Source organism: Sciurus carolinensis, chromosome 6, assembly GCF_902686445.1.
Source record: "Sciurus carolinensis chromosome 6, mSciCar1.2, whole genome shotgun sequence".
In the NCBI taxonomy this organism is placed as follows: Eukaryota; Metazoa; Chordata; class Mammalia; order Rodentia; family Sciuridae; genus Sciurus; species Sciurus carolinensis.
Window position 1 is genome coordinate 146,461,930 of NC_062218.1, and position 20,868 is coordinate 146,482,797.

Sequence of the window (20,868 nt, forward strand, 5' to 3'; positions counted from 1 at the left end):
TTGTGCCTTCTAAATCTGTCTTTTACCATGATCCCAACTCTGGTGGTCCTGATCCCATTCCAAAAAGGTCTTTGCTATTCATAAGTGGGCATTTGCCCAGAGCAGGACTTAGTAAGCAGGGGCTTTTTGTTTACTGTGGATTAAATAAATTCCACACGCTTTTAAGTAAACTCCATGGTGTTCAAGACAGCTGCTTGAAACCAAATCTGGACGCACTGCCCCTTCATAGGAATGTTTAAGTTACACATACACATGTGTAAAGAGTTTTGAAACAAGAATATGTGCATATCTTTGTTAATACAATATCAAGTCTCATGCAAGCTAATGGGATTCTGTACAATTCTGGAAGCCATTAAGCAAAAATAAATATCTCTATGTGGTATGAAAAATAATCTTAAATGAACAATATTCATTGTACTTATCTCTATCATCCAAACAGAAAACATCCATCAAGAACAATTTTATCTATGTTTATTTAATTATAACAAAAATACAACAATGCATATCAAATGGAAAAAGATACTTAAAAATGATGATAAAAATGTTTAGGGACAGCAATGACTAAATATAGTTGAAAGAATTACCAAGGTGCCATTAAAACACATTTGCAACTTGTAATTAGTTATTGGTGTGAATTAGTAACTGAGTCCCAGTTCACTTCTAAAATTTTCAAAATATTTTCAAAATGTTACATAAAAACTGACAACATAAGTATTATATAAACACCAAACGAAAATTATTTAAGAAATATATATGTATCCTGAGATAAAATGCAAATCACACTCTTATGCCAGATATATGCTACCTTTCTCCTCACATACAATTGTGAGGTTTCTGTATTTTGTATGTGCCAACAGAAAGTAATGATAACACATGTTGGTGCAAATTTCAGCCACAAAAGTAATCTAATTCACATCTTAAATATTCCTACGATGAAACATCAGGACTCCAGTTTCATTAATCAAAATTTTATGAAGACATGAATAGAATTTGGTTTTGACTCCTCAAATCATGGCTGCTAACTCCCAGCAAAGGATTCGAGGCTTTTTTTCTCACACCAACTGACCCAGGGTATATTTTAAGAAATGTTTATTTTCTGTGCATATTTGTTTTAAAATTATAAATTCCTGAGCACTTTTTCTTCTTCCTCCTCATCACTGTCAGTCACGTTGACTTGCTGGATACTCGAGGGCGTCGAGGTGGGAGCTGTGAAGACGTTCTCCAAAGCCCCGATGTCCAGCTGGGGCATGGGGTTTAAGTACTCTTCCCCACTGTGGCCGTGGCTGTTATAGTAAGAGGTCCCATCCATGCTCTCACAGCCCCGAGAGTCTTCACTGTGTGTGCGTTCGTCCGGGTAGTCTCTGAAAGGATAGTCTCTATTTAAAGCTGAAAACATAGCCTCATGTTTTTGGTACCTGTCTTCATAATAACCAAGGCATTCTGGCATTGAACTTGGAAAATTCCCATAGCCAAAGGGAGGCCGACTGTAAGGACATGTGCTGTGGCAGAAAGATACAAAAAAGGAATTAGATTAGATCTTGCCCATATCTTTTCCTTGCATACCAACTAATTGAGCAAGTTAACTGCATTCTCTTTGGAGCCTGGAAAGTTCCCAAGATCCTTTAAGAAACCATTTCATATATTCATTTGCTCTTTCCCCATCACCCAAGTCTCCACCCAAAATAAACAGCAAAGGAATAATCACCAGCATTTATTATCTATTACTTGCTCCTGCCTTCTTACCTTTTGATGACCTTGATAAAGAAAAACTGCTTATCCTGGCCTCTTAGGGTACTTCACATCATGAAAGGTTTTGGAAATGCAGGTATGTGTTTTGTCAAGCTAGGAAATGACACGGTAAATAATTCAACAATTGTTCTTACTCAGGTTTGAAAGAAAGCTCATGGGGGTGAGGAATACATAAGTTCAGGGTTGAAATCAAGAGCTCCTGAACATTGAAGTCCTGGAACAGAGGATGACAGCTATATTTTTTAATTAACATTCAATAATAGAGTAAATTAAAAACACTCCTAAAACCATACACCATAAAGATTTAGAACTGATATTTAACTGTGGTCTTTAAGGTCTTTTGCAAACATTTTTTGGAAAAGAAGAATGTGAAAAAAAAAAGACTTTTGCAAACCAAATAATGCTGCCATTTTAAAAAAAGTATTATTCTCTTCTTCAAAAGCACAGAATAGGAATTATAGGAACAAGTATAGAAAGTTCTCCCTCCCTGGACTCATGGACTCCATCTAGTGACACACAATTTAAACTTAATAACCATATGCATTAGCGAAACCTGTGATGAGCTGGGTATCTCATTTCATGCACGCTCCCACATTGAAAAGAAGAGGAGAGGAGAGGAGAGGAGAGGAACGGAAAGGAGAGGAAAGGAAGGTCAATTTTGTTTACTTTTAAGAACATAAATATGACTGACAGATTACTATCTCAAATTCTGAAACTAATTCCCACTTTTAAATCTTCAAATGCTAGGTACCTTGTTCATGTTAAATATCACAAATATGAGGCAAAGCTTCCAAAAATTTTCAGTTTTCCATTCCTACTGCCACATCCTAGTTCTGACTTTTTGAATGTAATATGCGTGCCCTGAATACACTGTCCTTTCAGCTACCGTGATTTTGCTCAAGCAGTTTCCCAGCTTCGGGTCTCTTTGGCCTTTGAATTTTATGGGTTCTTCAGAAGGAATAAAAAATCTGCCTCCTCCACAAAGTCTTCACCTCAGGTAGAAATAATTCACCCAGTAGCTGTCTTTTTCGAGATTCAATGTAAGCAAGACACTACACAAGCCCTAAAGGAGAAAATTTTTTTTAACAACCTAATATCTTGACATACTAGATGTACTAAAGTTTGTAATGCCAGCATCACAATGACTATATTGGTGCAGCAAAGACAGGTTAGTGTTATACTCAGAGAACAAAAAATTCAATTAAGACAAAGGTAATCCCAGATTACATGGATGAAAATGAATGACAAAGCATTGTGATGGTAGTGGGGAAAACATCAGTTAAAATGATTAGAATAATATTTTCTAGGGATTGGCTCAATTGTTGTGTCAATTATTCCTCTGAGATAGATAATATGAATATCTCCACTTTACAGTTGAGGAAACTGAGCCTTAAAGAAGTTAATAAAGTTAATTAGTAAGTGGCAGACCAATACAGGGCATTCTGACTCCAGAGCTTCTTTTTCTTAAATACCACACCACACTATCTGGGCACTAGTTCTAGGTGTGCCACATACAAACCTGATAAACTTAGGTAACTCTTCACTAATCTCAACCTTGGGTCCTTAATAAAGTGGGGATAATATTGCCTGTTTTGTCAATTTAAAAGGTCTGTCATGAAAAACAAGAGGATATGTATAAGTACTTTGGAAATTGGAAATACTATTTCGATGTGTGACTGGTAAGTCCCACAGGAAGTTATATTTAATAATGTGTTCACAAACACACACATAAATGTACATTTTACTTTTATTTTCAAAAAGAAATAAATAAAAATAAAATAAAGAAAGAAATCAATAAACATAAATAAAAATGGTTATCCATGGGGGAAAGAAGAAAGGAGAGAGGAGATAGGGATAGAAACTAGATCTTTGTAAATATAACTTGAATTATGATTTGGACTTTGAAACCACATGAATATGTTACATAATTTTTAAATAAACTTAATTTTTAAAACGTCAATCACTAGCCAGGCAAGGTGGTGCACCTGTAATCCCAGCGACTTGGGAGACTGAGGCAGGAGGATCACAAGAGTTTGAGGCCAGCCGCAGTCTTTAGAAAGACCCTCACCAAGTTAGCGAGACCCTGTTTCAAAATAAAATAAAAAGGACTGGGAATGTACCTTAGGTGTTGTAAAGCACCCTGGGCTCAATCCCCAGTAATTTAAATCTAGTATTTTTATTGTACCTTCTTGATAATACATATCATAAAGAGAAAGTGAATCACAAATGAATCTTAAACTGATTTGAAACTATTGCCATCATTTTAAAATTATACTCAGAAAAAAAACATGTTTAGTATGATAAAGCAAATTATTATGTGATTTTCATTGGGAACTAAAATTTTAAGCTTGGCTGAAAAGATATATCATATAAAAATCAAAGAAATTAAAACTGCAATATTCTATTTGGAAAATAGCAATAAACTTGTGATTTTTTTTCTCATTAAAAAATATTCTAATAATTTCCACTGAGAAGGCCTGCACACTTTGTTAATTCAGTAGCAATAAGTAGCCCTATTGCCAAAATTGTAATATCTAAATGTCACTCTCACTAAAAGGAACTAGGGCTTCTGGGTGAAATGGCTGGTTCCAGGTCTGAGATGAATAACATATAAGATGAATCTGGGAAATACTGTGCCAAAGTGCTAAAATCTTTGAATGGTATAAGAAAAAAATGCTCAACATCACTAGTCATCAGGAAATACAAATCCAAACCACAATGAGATATCATCTCCCCCAAGTTAGAATGACTATCATCAAAAAGACAAAAAATAACAAATTCTGGCAAGGATTCTATACACTGTTGGTGGTAATATAAATTAGTTCTATCATTATGGAAAACAGGAGGTTCTTCAAAAAACTAAAACTAGAAATACCACATGATCCAGCAACTCCACTAGTGGGTATATATATCCAATCATTATACTCTCACTCCCATATTTATTGCAGTAGTATTCAAATAGGCAAAATAAAGAGTTGACCCAGATGCCTCCAGTGGATGAATCAATAAAGAATACATCATATATCTACATAACAGAATATTATTCAACCATAAAAAGAATGAAATCCCATTATTTGCAGGAACTGGAGCTCATTATGTTGACCAAAATAAGCCAGACATACAAAGACAAATATCAAATGCTCTCAACTCATTTGTAGACACTAAAAAGTTGATCTTGTAGAAGAATGGAATGGAATAGTGGTCACTAGAGGATGAGACAGGCAGGTTGAAAACCTTTTATCCAAAATGCTTGAGACCAGAAATGTTTCTGATTTCAGAGTTTTTTAAATTTTATTATAATTACAGAAACAATGCCAACTGAGCATCTCTAGTTCCAAAACCTGAAATCTGAAATGCTCCAAAATCTGAAACTTTCTGAGCACTGATAAGATACATGAGGTTTTGGATTTTGGAGCATTATGGATTTTGGAATTAGGGATTTCAACCTGTATTGATGTATTTGCAGACAAAATTATATGTACATGATTTGCTTTAAAATATTTAAGATCTCTTCTTTCCAAAAAAAGTCATAAGAAATAGGAGAAACAAGAAAAGCAAAAATGTTAGTTGTTGAAGCTAGGTGATGGGTACATGGAGATTCGTTGGATTACTATTCTCTCTTTTATAAAAACTGATAAATAAAATAAAACATACTATTCACGAGGAATTGAAAGCAAGCTTTCCCTCTGTTACTGAAGGAGACAAGAGTTTCTTCCTTTCTTTAGCCACATTCTCTTAAGGATTCAATCTCTGTGCTTACTGCCCTGGAGAAAACCACTCTACTGTGCCTTACCGTGGCTGACAGATGGTTTCCATAATAACAAGTGTTTGAGTATGCAGTTCTCTTTGGTATATACCTAGATGTAGAATCATTGCTATTTTTGAGAAACTGCCATTTTTCTAAAATGTCTACACCATTTTTCATTCCCACCAGCAATATATGTGCTTTTCAATTCTCCACATACTCATCCCAAATGCTATTATTTTAAAAATTCCAGCCATACTAATGGTGTGAAGTGGTAAATCATTGTGCTTTTGATTTGCTCTATCCCAAATGACTCCCACTGAAAATCTTTTTTGTTTTGGTACCAAGGATTGAACACAGGGACACTTAACCCCTGAGCCACATCCCCAGCCTGTTTTATATTTTATTTACAGACAGGGTCTTACTAAGTGGTTGAGGCTGGCTTTGAACTTGCAATCCTCCTGTCTCAGCCTTCTGAGCCACTGGGGTCACTGCACATCTTTACAAGGACTTTTTGGTCATAAGGATAGCTTCTCTGAAGAAATGTCTATTCAGATTTTCGGCCCATTTTATTTTTCAGTCTTTTTATTTGGTTGTGAGTTCTTTGTATATTTTGGATAAAAGTTCCTTATCATGCATGATTTGCAAATATTTTTGTTCTATAGGTTATCTATTTACATTCTGATAGTCTCTTTAGATGCAAAAAATGTTTTTAATTTTGAAAAAGTCCAGTCTAGTTATCTATTTTTCTTTTGTTGCTTGTGGTTTGTTTGTTTGTTTTTCTTTTGTTATGTTTTGTTTTTGTTTTTGCCTTTAAGGAGTTTTTATTCTGGTTTGGAAGGAGGTCTATTTTTCTCTCTAGTGGGGGGTACTGGGGATTGAACCCAGGGGTGCTTTACCACTGAGCTACAGCCCCATCCCTTTTAAAATTTTTTCATTTGTTCTAATTTTGTTATACATGACAGCAGAATGCATTTTGATCCATTGTACACAAATAGAGCACAACTATTCATTTCTCTGGTTGTACATGATGTAGAGTCCATACCATTCACACAATCACAAGTACATAGGTTAATAATATCAATCTCATTCCACTGTCTTTCCCACCCCCCTACCCCCTTCCCTCCCCTCTGCCCAATCCAAAGTTCCTTCATTCACCCCTCCCCGCATTATGGATCGGCATTCACATATCAAAGAAAACATTTGGACTTTGGTTTTTTGGGATTGGCTCATTTCACTTAGCATGATATTCTCCAACTCCATCCATTTACCTGCAAATGACATAATTTTATTCTCCTTTGTGTATATATGCCAGTTTCTTGATCCATTCATCTATTGAAGGGCATCTATTGAAGGGTTCCATAGCTCAACTATTATGAATTAAGCTGCTATAAACATTGATGTGGCTGTATCACTGTAATATGCAGATTTTAAGTCTTTTGGGGATAGCCTGAAGAGTGGGATAGCTGAGCCAAATGGTGGTTCCTTAGAGAAGACCTTAGAAGATGAAAAGATCTCCCATGTTCTTGGATAGACAGAATTAATATTGTCAAAATGGCCATACTACCAAATGTGTTATACAGATTCAATGCACTTCCAATTAAAATCCCAATGTCTTTCCTCATGGAAATAGAGAAAACAATTATGAAATTCATTTGGAAAAATAAGAGACCCAGAATAGTCAAAGCAATCATTAGCAAGAAGAGTAAAGCAGGAGGCATCACAATACCAGACCTTAAACTACACTACAGAACTACAGTAACAAAAACAGCATGGTATTGGTACCAAAACAGACAAATGGTACAGAATAGAAGATACAGAGACAAACTCACACAAATTCAGTTATCTCATTCTAGACAAAAGTGCCAACAACATACATTGGAGAAAAGATAGCCTCTTCAACAAATGGTGCTGGGAAAACTGGAGATCCATATGCAGCACGATAAAAGTAAATCCCTATCTCTCACCCTGCACAAAACTCAACTCAAAGTGGACAAGGACTTAGGAATTAGATCAGAGACCCTGTGCCTAATAGAAGAAAAAGCAGGCCCAAATCTTCATCACATTGGCTTAGGATCAGACTTTCTCAACAAGACTCCTAAAGCACAAGAAATAAAATCAAGAATCAACAAATGGGATGGATTCAAACTAAAAAGCTTCTTCTCAGAAAAGGAAACAATCAATAACATGAAGAGAGAGCCTACAGAGTGGGATAAAATCTTTACCACACACACATCAGATAGAGCACTAATCTCCAGGATATATAAAGAACTCAAAAACTTAACACCAAAAAAACAAGTAACCTAGTCAACAAATGGGCTGAGGAGCTGAGCAGACACTTCACAGAAGATAGACAATAGATCAACAAATATATTAAAAAATGTTCAACATGTCTCGTAATTAGAGAAATGCAAATCAAAAATATCTCACTCCAGTCAGAATGACAATGATCAAGAATACAAGCAACAACAGGTGTTGGCAAGGATGTGGGGAAGAGGTACACTCATACATTGATGATTAGTGCAAATACTCTGGAAAGCAGGATGTTGCTTTTGTTTCTAACGTAATATCTAAAAAAAACATTCCCAAACCCAAAGTCACAAAGTTTCTTCAATCCATTTAATTTTCGTATGAAGTGTGCAATAAGAATCCAACTTCACTCTCTTGCATGTGGATATTCAGTTGTTGAAGAGGTTATTCTTCCCTCATTAATGGTCTTGGCACCCCTGTTTAAAATCAATTGACCACAGATACATGTATTTATTTATAGACCTCTCAATCCTATTTGATTGATCTAAACACATCTATCCTCATGCCAGTACCATAGTTTTTTTTTTAATATGGTATAAGTTTTTTAAAAATAAACTTTATCTCTTGAAGAAATGTTAGGTGCATAACAAAATTGAGCAGAAATATAGAGATCTCTCATATCATCCATTCCCCATGGGCAACATCCTCTCTATCAGCATATACCATACCAGAATGGTACATTTATTATAACTGATGAACTTTCATTGACACATCATTATCACCCAACGTCCACAGTTTATATTAGGGCTCACTCTTGGTGTTGTAAATTCTATAGGTTTTAACAAATGTATAATGACATGAATCTACCATTAAAGTGTCATACAGAAAAGTTTCACCGCCTTGAAAATCTGGGCTTAGCTGATGCAACCCTCCCTCACATGGAACCCTGGCAATTTTTCTACCATGTCCATGTTGCCAGAAGGTAACATAGTTGCAATCCTACAGTATATAATCTTTTCATATTGGCTTATTTCACTTAGTAAGATACATTTAAGGTTCCTCCATGTCTTTTCATGGCTTAATACTTCATTTCTTCCTAGCACTGAGTAATACTCCATTGTTTGGATGTCCCACAGTTTGTCCATTCACCTACTGAAGGACATTCTTGATTGCTTCCAATTTTAGAAATTATGAATAAAGTCTCTGTAAATATTCATCTGCAGGTTTTTGAGTGGAATGAGAGATCCTGATGCTCCATGTACTCATCCAGCATTTGGTGTCGTCAATGTTTTGTACTTGGCCATTCTAATACATGTGTAGTGGTATTTTGCTGTTTTAACTTGCAATTCCCTAAAGACATGTTTCTCATTTCCATCAAAATAGTTTCTTTAGTGAGATATCTATTCAGGTCTTTTGCTCATTTTTAATTAAGCTGCTTGTTTTCTTATTGTTGAATCTTGAGTTTTTTGCTCATTTTGAATAAGTTCTTTATCAGATATGTCTTTTGCAAATATTTTAACCCCGTGTGTGGTTTATCTTCTCATTCTCTTGTACCACACTATTTTGATATTGTTTTACAGTAAGTTTTGAGATCAGGAATTGTGAGCCTTTCAAAGTTTTGTTCTTTTCAAGATTGTTTTGGTTATTTAAGATCAGTTGCAATTTTACATTAATTTTAGGATCATATTTTTCATTTCTGGAAAAAAATTGGGATTCTGTAAATTGCTTTGGGAACTATTGCAATATTAAATCTTCCAATCCATAAGCAGATGTCTTTTGATTTATTTACATCTTCTCTAATTTCTTTTAGCAATATTTTGCAGTTTTCAGTTTATAATTCTTGTATCTCCTTGATTAAATTTATTCCTATTTCATTCCTTTTGATGCTATTATAAATGAAATTGCTTTCCTAATTTCCACTTAGAAATTGTTCATTGGTAGTGTATAAAAATATAAGTGATTTTTTGAATTGTTATTATTCCCTGAAACAATTTCATTTATTTATTAACTATAATGTCTTTTTCGTGAATACTTAAGATTTTCTACATATAGGATTATGTCAAATGAGAACAGAGGTAGTTTTACTTACTTTTCATTTTGGAATCTTTTTATTATTTTTGTTTCCTGCCTAATTGATCTGGCTTGAACTTCCAGTGTCTCACTAAATGCTGAGGTTGGCCTTGAACTTTTGGTCCTCCTGCCTCAGGCTCTCAAGAGGCTAAGATATAGGTGTATGTCACTATGACTGGCTGGTACTATTTTACTGAATATATTTTGTACCTACATTCATAAAGTTTATGTAGTTTTGTTTTCCCTCAATGTCTGCCTTTGGTAACAGGATAATATGACCTTAGAAGTATTTATTCCCTTCTCTCCTATTTTGTGGAAGAGTTTGAGAAGGGCTGGTGTTAATACCTCTTTCAGTGTTTGGTAGAATTCACCAGTGACCCTATCTGGTTCACAGCTTTTATTTTGGGGGGGAGGGTCTAAATTATTGATTGTTCTGTTAAGAATTTTCTTTCTTCTTGAGTCGGTTTTGGTAATTTGTGTATTTCTAGGAATTTTTCCATTTCATCCAGGTTATCTAATTTTTAGAGTACAATCATGCATAGTATTTCTCTAATGATCATTGTTAATTCTGTAAGGGTGGTGGTAATATCCCCAATTTCATTTCTGATTTTACTGATTTGTGTCTTGTATGTTTTCTTAATGTAGCTACAAGTTTTTCAATTTTATTGATTTTCTACTATTTCATTTATATGTACTTTGATCTCTATTTTTCTCTTATAGTTTAGCTATTGTTTGCTCTTATTTTTATAGTTCTTAAAATATAGAGTTGAATTTTTGATTTGAGATTTTTCTTTTTAAGTATAGACCATTAAGTTTATAAATTTAAATCTGAACACTGCTTTCAATACTGAATCCCATATGTTTTGGCATGTTGTATTTTCATTTTCCTTCATCTCAAAGTATTTGTCTTTTTTCTTTTTCTTCCCCCTTTTTTTTTGGGTGTGTGTGTGTGTGTGTGTGTGTGTGTGTGTTTCTAGGGATTGAACCCAGGTGCTTTACCAATGAACCAAATAAATTCTCCAGTCCTTTTTATTTTTTATTTTTCATTTTTGAGACAGGGTCTTACTAAGTTACCGAGGCTGGCTCAAACACATAATCTTCCTGACTCAGCTTTCTGAGTTGTTGGAAGTACAGGTTTGAGTTATCACACATGGCTCAAAGTGTTTTTCTTATTTCTTTTATAATGTCTTCTTCGACAGATTGGTTGTTTAAAAGAGTGTTAATTTCCACATATTTGTGATTTTTTTCAGTTTTTCTTTTGTTATTGATTTTTAATACCATTCCATTGTAGTTAGAGAAGACACCTTATATGATTTCAGTTTTTTAAAATTTATTGAGACATTTTTGCAATCTAAAACGGATCTACTTTAGAATGTTCCATGCGCATGTGGGAAGACTGTGTATAGTTGCTGGGTAGAATGGGTGTTGTGTGTGTGTGTGTGTATCTTAGGCCTACAGTTTACAGTGTTGTTCAGTCCTTTATTTCCTTATTGGTCTCCATTATTGGATGAACTCTGGATCATCTGTCTATTAAAGTGGAGTATGGAAGTCTTGTAATACTGCCTATTTCTCTCCTCAATTCTGTCAATTTTTGCTTCTTATATTTTGGGATCTTGTTGCATACACACATGATTGCTTTATTTTCTAAATATTTTGATGCTTTTACCAATATGCAACATCCTTGTGTTAGTCAACTTCTCGTTGACAGGAGCAAAACACCTAATACTTAGAGAAGGGAAAGTTTATTTTGGTTCACAGTTTCAGAGGTTCAGTCCATGGTGGGCCAACACCACTGCTCTGAGCCTAAGGCAAGGCAGAACAGCATGGCAAAAGGGCATGAGGGAGGGAAACTGTTCACATTATGGCAGCCAGGAAGCAGACAGAGTGGAAGGGGAAGGGCCTGCAGAGAAGATTAATCCTTCCTGAGCATGCCTCCAGAGACCTACCTCCTCCAGCCCACATCCCACCTGCCTACAGTTATCACTCAATTAGTTCATTCAAACTAGGATGTACAAGGGACTGGGGGTATAGCTCAGTTGGTAGAGTTCTTGCCTCGCAAGCACAAGGTCCTGGGTTCAATCCCCAGCAATGCCAAACTAGGATGTACTGATTAGGTAATAGTTCTCATAATCTAATCATTTCACCTCTGAATATTCTTGTGTTAACTCAGGAGCTTTGGGGAGACACCTTATATCATAACCATAACAGTCCTTGTTTCTTGTAATAATTTTTTACTTAGTCTATTTTGTCTGATACTATTATAGACACCCTAGCTCTCTTTCAGTTACTGTGTGAGTCAGCTTTCCATTGCTGTACAAACACCTGAGATAAATAAACTTACAAAGAGGAAAGGTTTATTTTAGCCTGTCATTTCAGAGGTTTCAGTTCATGGTTGATGGGCCCTGTTGCTATTGGTCTGTAATGGCACAATACATCACAGAGTTTGTGGTGTGTGGCAGATGAAGGAGAAAGCCTGTTCACCTCATAGCAGCCAAAAATCAAAGACAGGTAGAAGCCAATATCCTATCCTCTTCAAGGGGCATGATCCCAACCACAACTTTCTTGCACTAGGTCTCACCTCCTATAGACTGGACCATCTCCTAAGAGCACTACAGGTTGGATTCCAAGTCTTCAACACACAGGCTTTTCAGGACCTTCAAGAGCCAAACTGCAGCAGTTACTATTTACATGGAATATCTTTTGCAATTATTTCACTTTCTACCTATTCGTATAAACACCTATTTCAAAACTAGCCTCTTGCAAACAAAATATAGCTTGAAATTTTTTGTCCATTCTGCCGATCTCTGTCTTTTAATTGATTTTAATTCACTTATATTTATAGTGATTACTGATAAGGAAAGTCTTACTCTGATGTTTTATTATTTGTTTTCTACATATCTTATGTCTTTCTTATTCCTTAATTCCTCTATTATTGCCTTATTTTTTGTTTAATGAACTTTTATCATATACCATTTTGATTCCCTCATTTCCTTTTCATATATTTTAAATTATTTTCTTAATGGTTACCATAGAGATTATAATTAACATCTTAAATTTATAAAAATCTAATTGTAATTAACACTAACTTATCTTTAGTAGCATACAAAATCTCTGCTCATATATAGCTCTAACCCCATATGTTGTTATTCTCATTAATTACTTCTTTAAACATTTTGTGTACATTAACACAAATTTCTAATAATTATTTTATACATTGTCCTTTTAAAAATTTGGCAAATAAAGCATTATTAACCAAAAATACAATAATAATGTCATTTACAGCTGCCTCTATAAGATCTTTACCAGTGTTCTCTATTTCTTTATATGGTTTTTATACACTTTCTAAAGTCATATCATGCCAACCAAAAGTACTCCCTTTTAGGATTTATTGTAGGAGCTAGACAAGGTACTGCAGGAGACTGATGTAGGACAATTGTGAGTTCAGGGCAACATAGCAAGACTCTATCTTAAAGTATTATAGGGCAGGTCTACTAGTAACAAACTTTCCCAACTTTTATCCAGGACTATCTTGTTTCTTCCTCATTTTTGAACACAGTTTTGTTATAGAATTCTTAGTTGCCATGGTTTGAATGTCTTCCTTTCCAAATTCAGGTCTTGCCAATAGAGTAGTATTAAGAAGTGAGGCCTTCAGGAAGTGATTAAACCATAAATGGGCTTCTCCCCGCCCCCATGAATGGGATTAGGAGCCCTTATATAAAGGGACTGGATGGAAGGAGTTGGTTCTCCTTGCCCTTTTTCCTTACAAAATGTAAGGACACAGCAAGAAGACCCTCACCAGGTGCTGGCATCATGATCGGGTTCCTCCCAGTCACTGAAACTGAGGTAATCTTCTGTCCTCCATAAATTACCCAGTCTTGGGTACTCTGTTATAACAGTACAAACTAGACTAAGGCATTGTCTGATTTTTTTCTCCTTCATTACTTTCTGGCTTCCATAGTTTCTGAAGAGAATTTGACTACTGGCCTTATTGAGGATTCTCTGTACATGATGAGACACTTCTGTCTTGTTGCTTTCAAATTCTCTTTTTATATCTGTCTTTTGGTAGTTTGATTATATGTATCTCAGTATGGATTTGAAGATTATTCTATTTTGTGTTCATTGAACTTCTTGCATATGTAGTGTGTTAGTTTTTGTAGCTATGACCAAAATTCCTCACATGGACAACTTAAAGGAGGGAAAGTTTATTTTGGCTCAATTTTAGAAATTCGGTCTATGGTGGACCAATGTCACTGCTTGGGCCTAAGGTGAGGGAGAACATCATGGCAAAAAAGCTGCTCATAAGCAATTATGAAATTCATCTGGAAGAATAAAAAATCTAGAATAGCTAAAGCAATCCTCAGTAGAAAGAGCGAAGCAGGGGGTATCGCAATACCAGATCTTCAACTCTATTACAAAGCAATAGTGACAAAAATGGCATGGTATTGGTACCAAAATAGACAGGTAGAACAATGGTACAGAATAGAGGACATGGACACAATCCAAATAAATACAATTTTCTCATACTAGACAAAGGGGCCAAAAATATGCAATGGAGAAAAGATAGCCTCTTCAACAAATGGTGCTGGGAGAATTGGAAATCCATACGCAACAGAATGAAACTAAACCCATATCTCTCACCATGCACGAAACTAAACTCAAAATGGATTAAGGATCTCGGAATCAGACCAGAGACCTTGCATCTTATAGAAGAAAAAGTAGGTCCAGAGCTTCAACATGTCAGCTTAGGACCAGACTTCCTCAACAGAACTCCCATAGCACAAGAAATAAAAGCAAGAATTAATAACTGGGATAGATTCAAACTAAAAAGCTTTCTCTCAGCAAAGGAAACTATCAGCAATGCGAAGAAAGAGCCTACAGAGTGGGAGAAAATCTTTGCCAATCATACTTCAGATAGAGCGCTAATCTCCAGAATCTATAAAGAACTCAAAAAACTCTACACCAAGAATGCAAATAATCAATCAATAAATGGACTAAGGAAATGAACAGACACTTCACAGAAGAAGATGTACAAGCAATCAACAAACATATGGAAAAATGTTCAACATCTCTAGTAATAAGAGAAATGCAAATCAAAACTACCCTAAGATTCCATCTCACCCCAATTAGAATGGCGATTATCAAGAACACAAGCAACAATAGGTGTTGGCGAGGATGTGGGGAAAAATGTACACCCATATATTGCTGGTGGGGTTGCAAATTAGTGCAGCCACTCTGGAAAGCAGTATGGAGATTCCTCAGAAAGCTTGGAATGGAACCACCATTTGACCCAGCTATTCCACTGCTTGGCCTATACCCAAAGAACTTAAAATCAGCATACTACAGAGATACAGCCACATCAATGTTTATTGCTGCTCAATTCACCATAGCCAGATTGTGGAACCAACCTAGATGCCCTTCAGTTGATGAATGGATAAAGAAACTGTGGCATATATATACAATGGAATATTACTCTGCCATGAAGAATGATAAAATTATGTCATTTGCAGGCAAATGGATGAAATTGGAGAATATCATGCTAAGTGAGATAAGCCAATCTCAAAAAACTAAAGGACAAATGATCTCGCTGATAAGTGGATGAGGACATATAATGGGGGGTGGGAGGGGTTAGTGTTAGGGTTAGGGTTAGGTTTGGGTTAGGGATAAGGAGGGTGGTAAGAATGGAGGAAGGAAGGACTGTATAGAGGGAAAAGAGGGGTGGGAGGGGTGGGGGGGAAGGGGAAAAAATAACAGAATGAATCAAACAACATTATCCTATGTAAATTTATGATTACACAAATGGTATGCCTTGACTCCATGTACAAACAGAGAAACAACATGTATCCCATTTGTTTACAACAAAAAAAAAAGCTGCTCACCTCATAGTAGAAGTAAAGAAGTAAAGAGGAAAGGAAAAGAAGCTACAGATTAAATGAATTCCTCCAGAGCCCCCAGTGACCCACCTCCCCCAGCAACACCTCCCCTACCCACAGTGATCACCCTGGTGATCCATTCAAACTATAATGGGTTTGATTAGGTTATAGCTCTCTCAATTCAATCCTTTCAGCTCTGAATATTTCTGCATTAAAACAGAAGCTTTGGGGGGACATCTCATATCCCACATAACATGTAGATTCATATCTTTCTTCAAATTTTGAGAAGTTTTTGGCCATTATTTCTTCCAACATTCTTTCAGTACCTTCCTCTTCTTTTGGTACACTTAATAATATCCTAAAGGTACCTTATGTTATATTTACTCTTTTCATTTTTTTTCCCTATTTCTCAGAATAGATATTTTCATTGACCTATATTTAGGTTCACCAATTCTTTCTTCTGCCTTCTCAAATATGCTTCTGAAACCTTCTAATGAATACTTTTTTTCTTTATGGGTGGTGCTGGGGATAGAACCCAGGACCTCACACATGCTAGGCAAGTGCTCTACTATTGAACTGTACCCAGTCCTAATGAATTTTTCATTTCAGTTATTTTAATTTGTATCTGATTCCATTTTATTTTCACCTCTTCATTCATATTCTGTTTGGTGAAACATTGTTCTCTTTGCTTTCTTTAGTTCTTTCTTTTTTTTCTCATTTTACTATTGATGCAATATAGTTTTACATAATGGTGAGATTTGTTGTTACAGATACACATACACACAATAAAACAATATAATATAATTTGGCCAATATCATTCCCAAGTATTTCCCCTTTTTTTCCCCACCTCCTTCCCCCTTTTTAGCTCTTTGTCTATGGAGCATATTTAAGGCTGTTGATTTAAGTAAGTTCGAATTTGATTTTCTGAGGGATGATTGCTGTTATTTTTTTTCCTGTGAATGTCATACTCTCCTTTTATATCTTCTGATTTTTTAAAACTGGATATTTTAATAGTATATCCAATATGTTAATATTTATATTATGAATACTGAATGTGATGCTTTTAGAAACAAAATTTTCCCCCACCCAGAATTTGGTGTTGCTGTTTGTTTGGGGGTGGTAGATAGTTGGTGACTTTTTAAAACTCCTTTTGTAAAACATGTATTTTTTTATCAAGCATGGTCACTGAAGTGTTTGTTCTATTAGCTTAGTGGTCATCTGGTGATATGACAGAGATTTCCTTTATGACCTAGATACAATACCAAAACATAAATATTCCCCTTGATCTTTGGAGATTATATCCAAGTTCAGATACTCCTTCAATTCTTAGACCATTTTCAACTCTGACTTAGCCTTCACTTCCTGCTTAAATAGAGCCTAATGATCAGTTTCAGGTGAAATTTCAAGGTCTTTTTCAGATGATTTCTGAGCATCTATCTAGTTCTGGACACGTGTGGAGCATTTTGGATTTCCTAGTACATGTGGGTGCTTCACAAAGCTCTTACTCTCCCATGTATCTCCTTTCCCAGTCTGTTATAAGTTTTTTATCTGTCTGCTACTTGTTCAGTCTGTTTTCCATTGCTCTGGGCAGAAGCAGGTAATTAATACCTTTAAATGTTTTCCACCATCACCAATTCTGAGAGAGTTCTGAGTGGGTATGGTAAAACAAAAGGCAAGCCCCTAAGCCACACCTCAAAGAGCAGACTGATAGATCAAAATGTATAACCAAAGTTCTTTGAGAACAAGGTCTGTTACCTTGTAGCAATAAGCTACATGTGGAAATTGGGCCACTGTCCCCTTTTGCTGTTGCTGAACTGGAAAGTAGAGAACTGTAGGTAGATAAATAAAAATGCCAGAACTCCCTCTTGTCAAAATGTAAAAGCTCTATCCTTCATTAAGCATTTCTCTAGTTGTTCTGTTCTGGGTTAAATTCCATAGTTCAAAAAAAGTTAATTTTGTTTTTACCAACTTGTTACTTTGTTGGAAAGAGATTGTTGGAATTTACCTTATTCTACAATTCTCAATGACATCCTTTCTCAGCAGAGTTTTGTAATTTTCAGGGTATAAGTTTCACATTTCTGCTAAATTCACTTCTAGGATTTTTCCATTCTCTTTTTGATGCTATTATAAAAGGAATTGCTTTCTCAACTTCATTTTCTGTTTTTTCATTGCTAGTATGTAGAAATGCAATTGATTTTGTATATTGGCATTATATACTTAATGCTTTTTAATAAAATAATAGGTTTTTTGGTGAATTCCTTAAGATTTTATATCAGGTCATATCATCTGAAAATAGAGATTTTTAAAATTTCTTCTTTTATAATCTATATACCTTTTATTTATTTTTCAAGTCTAAATTGTCCTGGACTAAACCTCTAATAAAATGTTGGATAGAAGTGACAGAAACAGACAACTTTGTCTTGTCCTGATCTTAGAAAGTATTCAGTCCTTCACCACTAAATATGTTAGCTCTGGCTTTTTTGTAGATGTTCTTTGTCAAATTTTCCTTTATTCTTATTTTGTTAGAACACTTCATGTCAAATGCTTATTCTGCATCTATTCAGAAGATCATGTGATTCTATTGATGTGATATAATACAATAATTGATTTACAGATGTTAAGCCAACCCTGCAGTACTGAGATAAATCTAACTTGGTTGTGACATATGATTTTTGAATATGCTGTTGGATTCAGTTTGCTATTTTTTGAGGATATATGTCCATATTCCTAAGAAATATTGGCCTATAATTTCTTCTTGTTGTGTCTGGTTTTGTTACCAGGACATTACTGATCTTGCAGAATGAATTAGAAAGTGTTTTCTCCTCTTCTGTTTTTTGAAAGAGTTTGAATCTAAAGAATGTCTCTTACAGAGAGCATATAATTGGGTTTTGATTTTTTTAATCCAAGATGACAATATCTACCTTTAACCAATTAATGATAATTATTGATATAGTTGATTTAAGATTTTGTGTATGTGTGGTGCTACACAAGGTGTGGGACCTTGCACATGGGCATGCTTTATCACTGAGCCATATTCAAAGCCCCTGTAGTTAGGTCCATATGTGCCATTTTTATTTTTTTGTTTTCTATGTATCTCATGGTTTCCTTTTGTTCTTCTATTGGTTTCTTACTACTTTCTTTTGCTTTAAGTGAATACTTTCTAGTGTAACATTTTAGTTCCTTTAACAATTGTTTTCACTATGATTTTTAGTTGTTTTCTTAGTAGTTGGCTTTATGACTTGCCATATCTTTCTGAACTTAGCAAAATCTATTTTGGACATATACTAATAATTCCATTAAAATATAGAAGTGTTGCTTCTGTATGCTGTATGCCTCCTTCCCTGCTTTATGGGCTATTACTGTTACACAAAACACATCTATATATGTTACAAACCCAACAATGTTATTATAATTATTTATATAATTGTATGTCCATTAAATAAACAGAAAATACAAGGAGTATATACTTATAGAGTATGCATATTAATCTTCTTATTTACCATTCTGGTTCTCTTCCTTTCTTCTAAGGTTTCAAGTTATGGCATTAAGTTCTTACTCCAAAACAACTTTGATTTTATTTATTATTTTGTTCTGTTATTCTCAACAGAATTATTATTATTATTATTATTATTATTATTATTATTCCCTACAACAATCATTACATGTTGTTTTATGTAATTACTTTTAAAATCAATTGAAAGCCAGAGGAAAAAATATATATATTTATACAATTTTTTTTTCTAATTACATGATTATTTTTACTGGTATTTTTTGTTTTCTTGTTTGGATTCCAGGTACCATTAGCTGTCACTTGGTTTCAGCCTAAAGAACTTCCTTTCATACTTCTTGAAATGCAAATTTAATAGCAAAGGTTTATCTCCATTTTTTGGTGAACTGAGAATGTCTTTATTTTTTCTTCATTTTTGAAAGATAGCTTCAGTGAATATAAGATTCCTGGAGGGAAGATCTTTTCCCACACTTTGAAAATGGATTTTGAGGGCTGGGGAGATAGCTCAGTTGGTAGAGTGCTTGCCTTACAAGTACAAGGCCCCAGTGCTGGGTTCGATCCCCAGCACTGCAAAAAAAAAAAAAAGGGAGAATGGATTTTGACCTCCATTGTAGTGAGTTGCTAATTTTATTGGGGTTACTTTGTATATGATGATTTCTGTGTGTGTGTGTGTGTGTGTGTGTGTGTGTGTGTGTTCGAGCACTAGGGATTGAACCCAAGGGCACATTATCACAGAGCTACAACCCAGCACTTTTTATCTTTCTATTTTGAGACAGGGTCTTGCTTTGTTTTGGGGGTTGTCTTCAAACTTTCAATCTTTCTGTCTCAGGCGTCTGAGAAACTGTAATTACAGAACTGTGCCATTGGGCCCAACTTGTAATGATTTGTTTTCTCTTGATGGTTTTAAGATTTCCCTTGTCTTTGTTTTTCAGCATTTCACTATGATGTGTTTAGGTATAACCTCTTTGCATTTACCTACTTAGAGTTCAGTAAGCTTCTTGAATACATAGACTGTTTTTCAACAAATTTAGAAAGTTTTCAGCCTTTTGTTCTATACTACTTTCTTTCAGTTACTCCTATTATGCATACATTAGTGTGTTTAATAGTGGTTCCATTCTGAAGTGGTTTTGAGGCTGTGCTAATTTTTCTTCAGTCTTTTTTTTTTTTTTTTCTGTGTTCTTTAGTTTGCACAATACCTATTAGACTACTTTCAAATTTAATTCTACCAGTTGAATTCTACTCTTAAGCCCCTCTCTATTGAATTTTTCATTTTGGTTTCTGTTCAGATCAACTTCAGAATTTCTACTGGCTTCTTTTTTACAATCGTTGTGTCCTCGTAAATATTCTCTATTTGTTGAAACATCATCATCATTTCCTTTGTCATTTAGCATGAGTCCCATTAGCTATTTGAACATATTTATAATGGCCTTGAAGTCTTTGTCAAATTCAATACTGAACCCACCCAAAAAGTTTCTGTCACCTCCCCCCACACTTTAAATGGGTCACATTTTCTTGTTTCTTTGTATGTCTCAATTTTTTACTGAAATGTATCTTTTTTACCAGGTGTGTGACTCAGGAAGCTGAAGCAAGAGATCACAAGTTCAAGGTCTGCTTGGGTAACTTAGACACTGTCTCAAAAACTGAAAAAAGGTGGGGCGATGTAGCTCAGAGGTAG

The 20,868-nt window shown here is 34.9% G+C and overlaps 1 protein-coding gene across 2 annotated transcripts in view; it reads right to left on the minus strand.

Moving 5' to 3' along the window:
• Nucleotides 1-1,117: 1,117 nt before the first annotated feature.
• Nucleotides 1,118-20,868, minus strand: part of Sox30 (SRY-box transcription factor 30) — a 36,276-nt gene continuing 16,525 nt past the window's right edge. The window contains exon 5 of one of the 2 annotated variants that reach the window (XM_047556843.1): nt 1,118-1,499. In XM_047556843.1, coding sequence (XP_047412799.1) covers nt 1,118-1,499 — 382 coding nt within the window. The remainder of the gene's footprint in view (nt 1,500-20,868) is intronic. The other variant, XM_047556844.1, reaches the window with a different exon arrangement.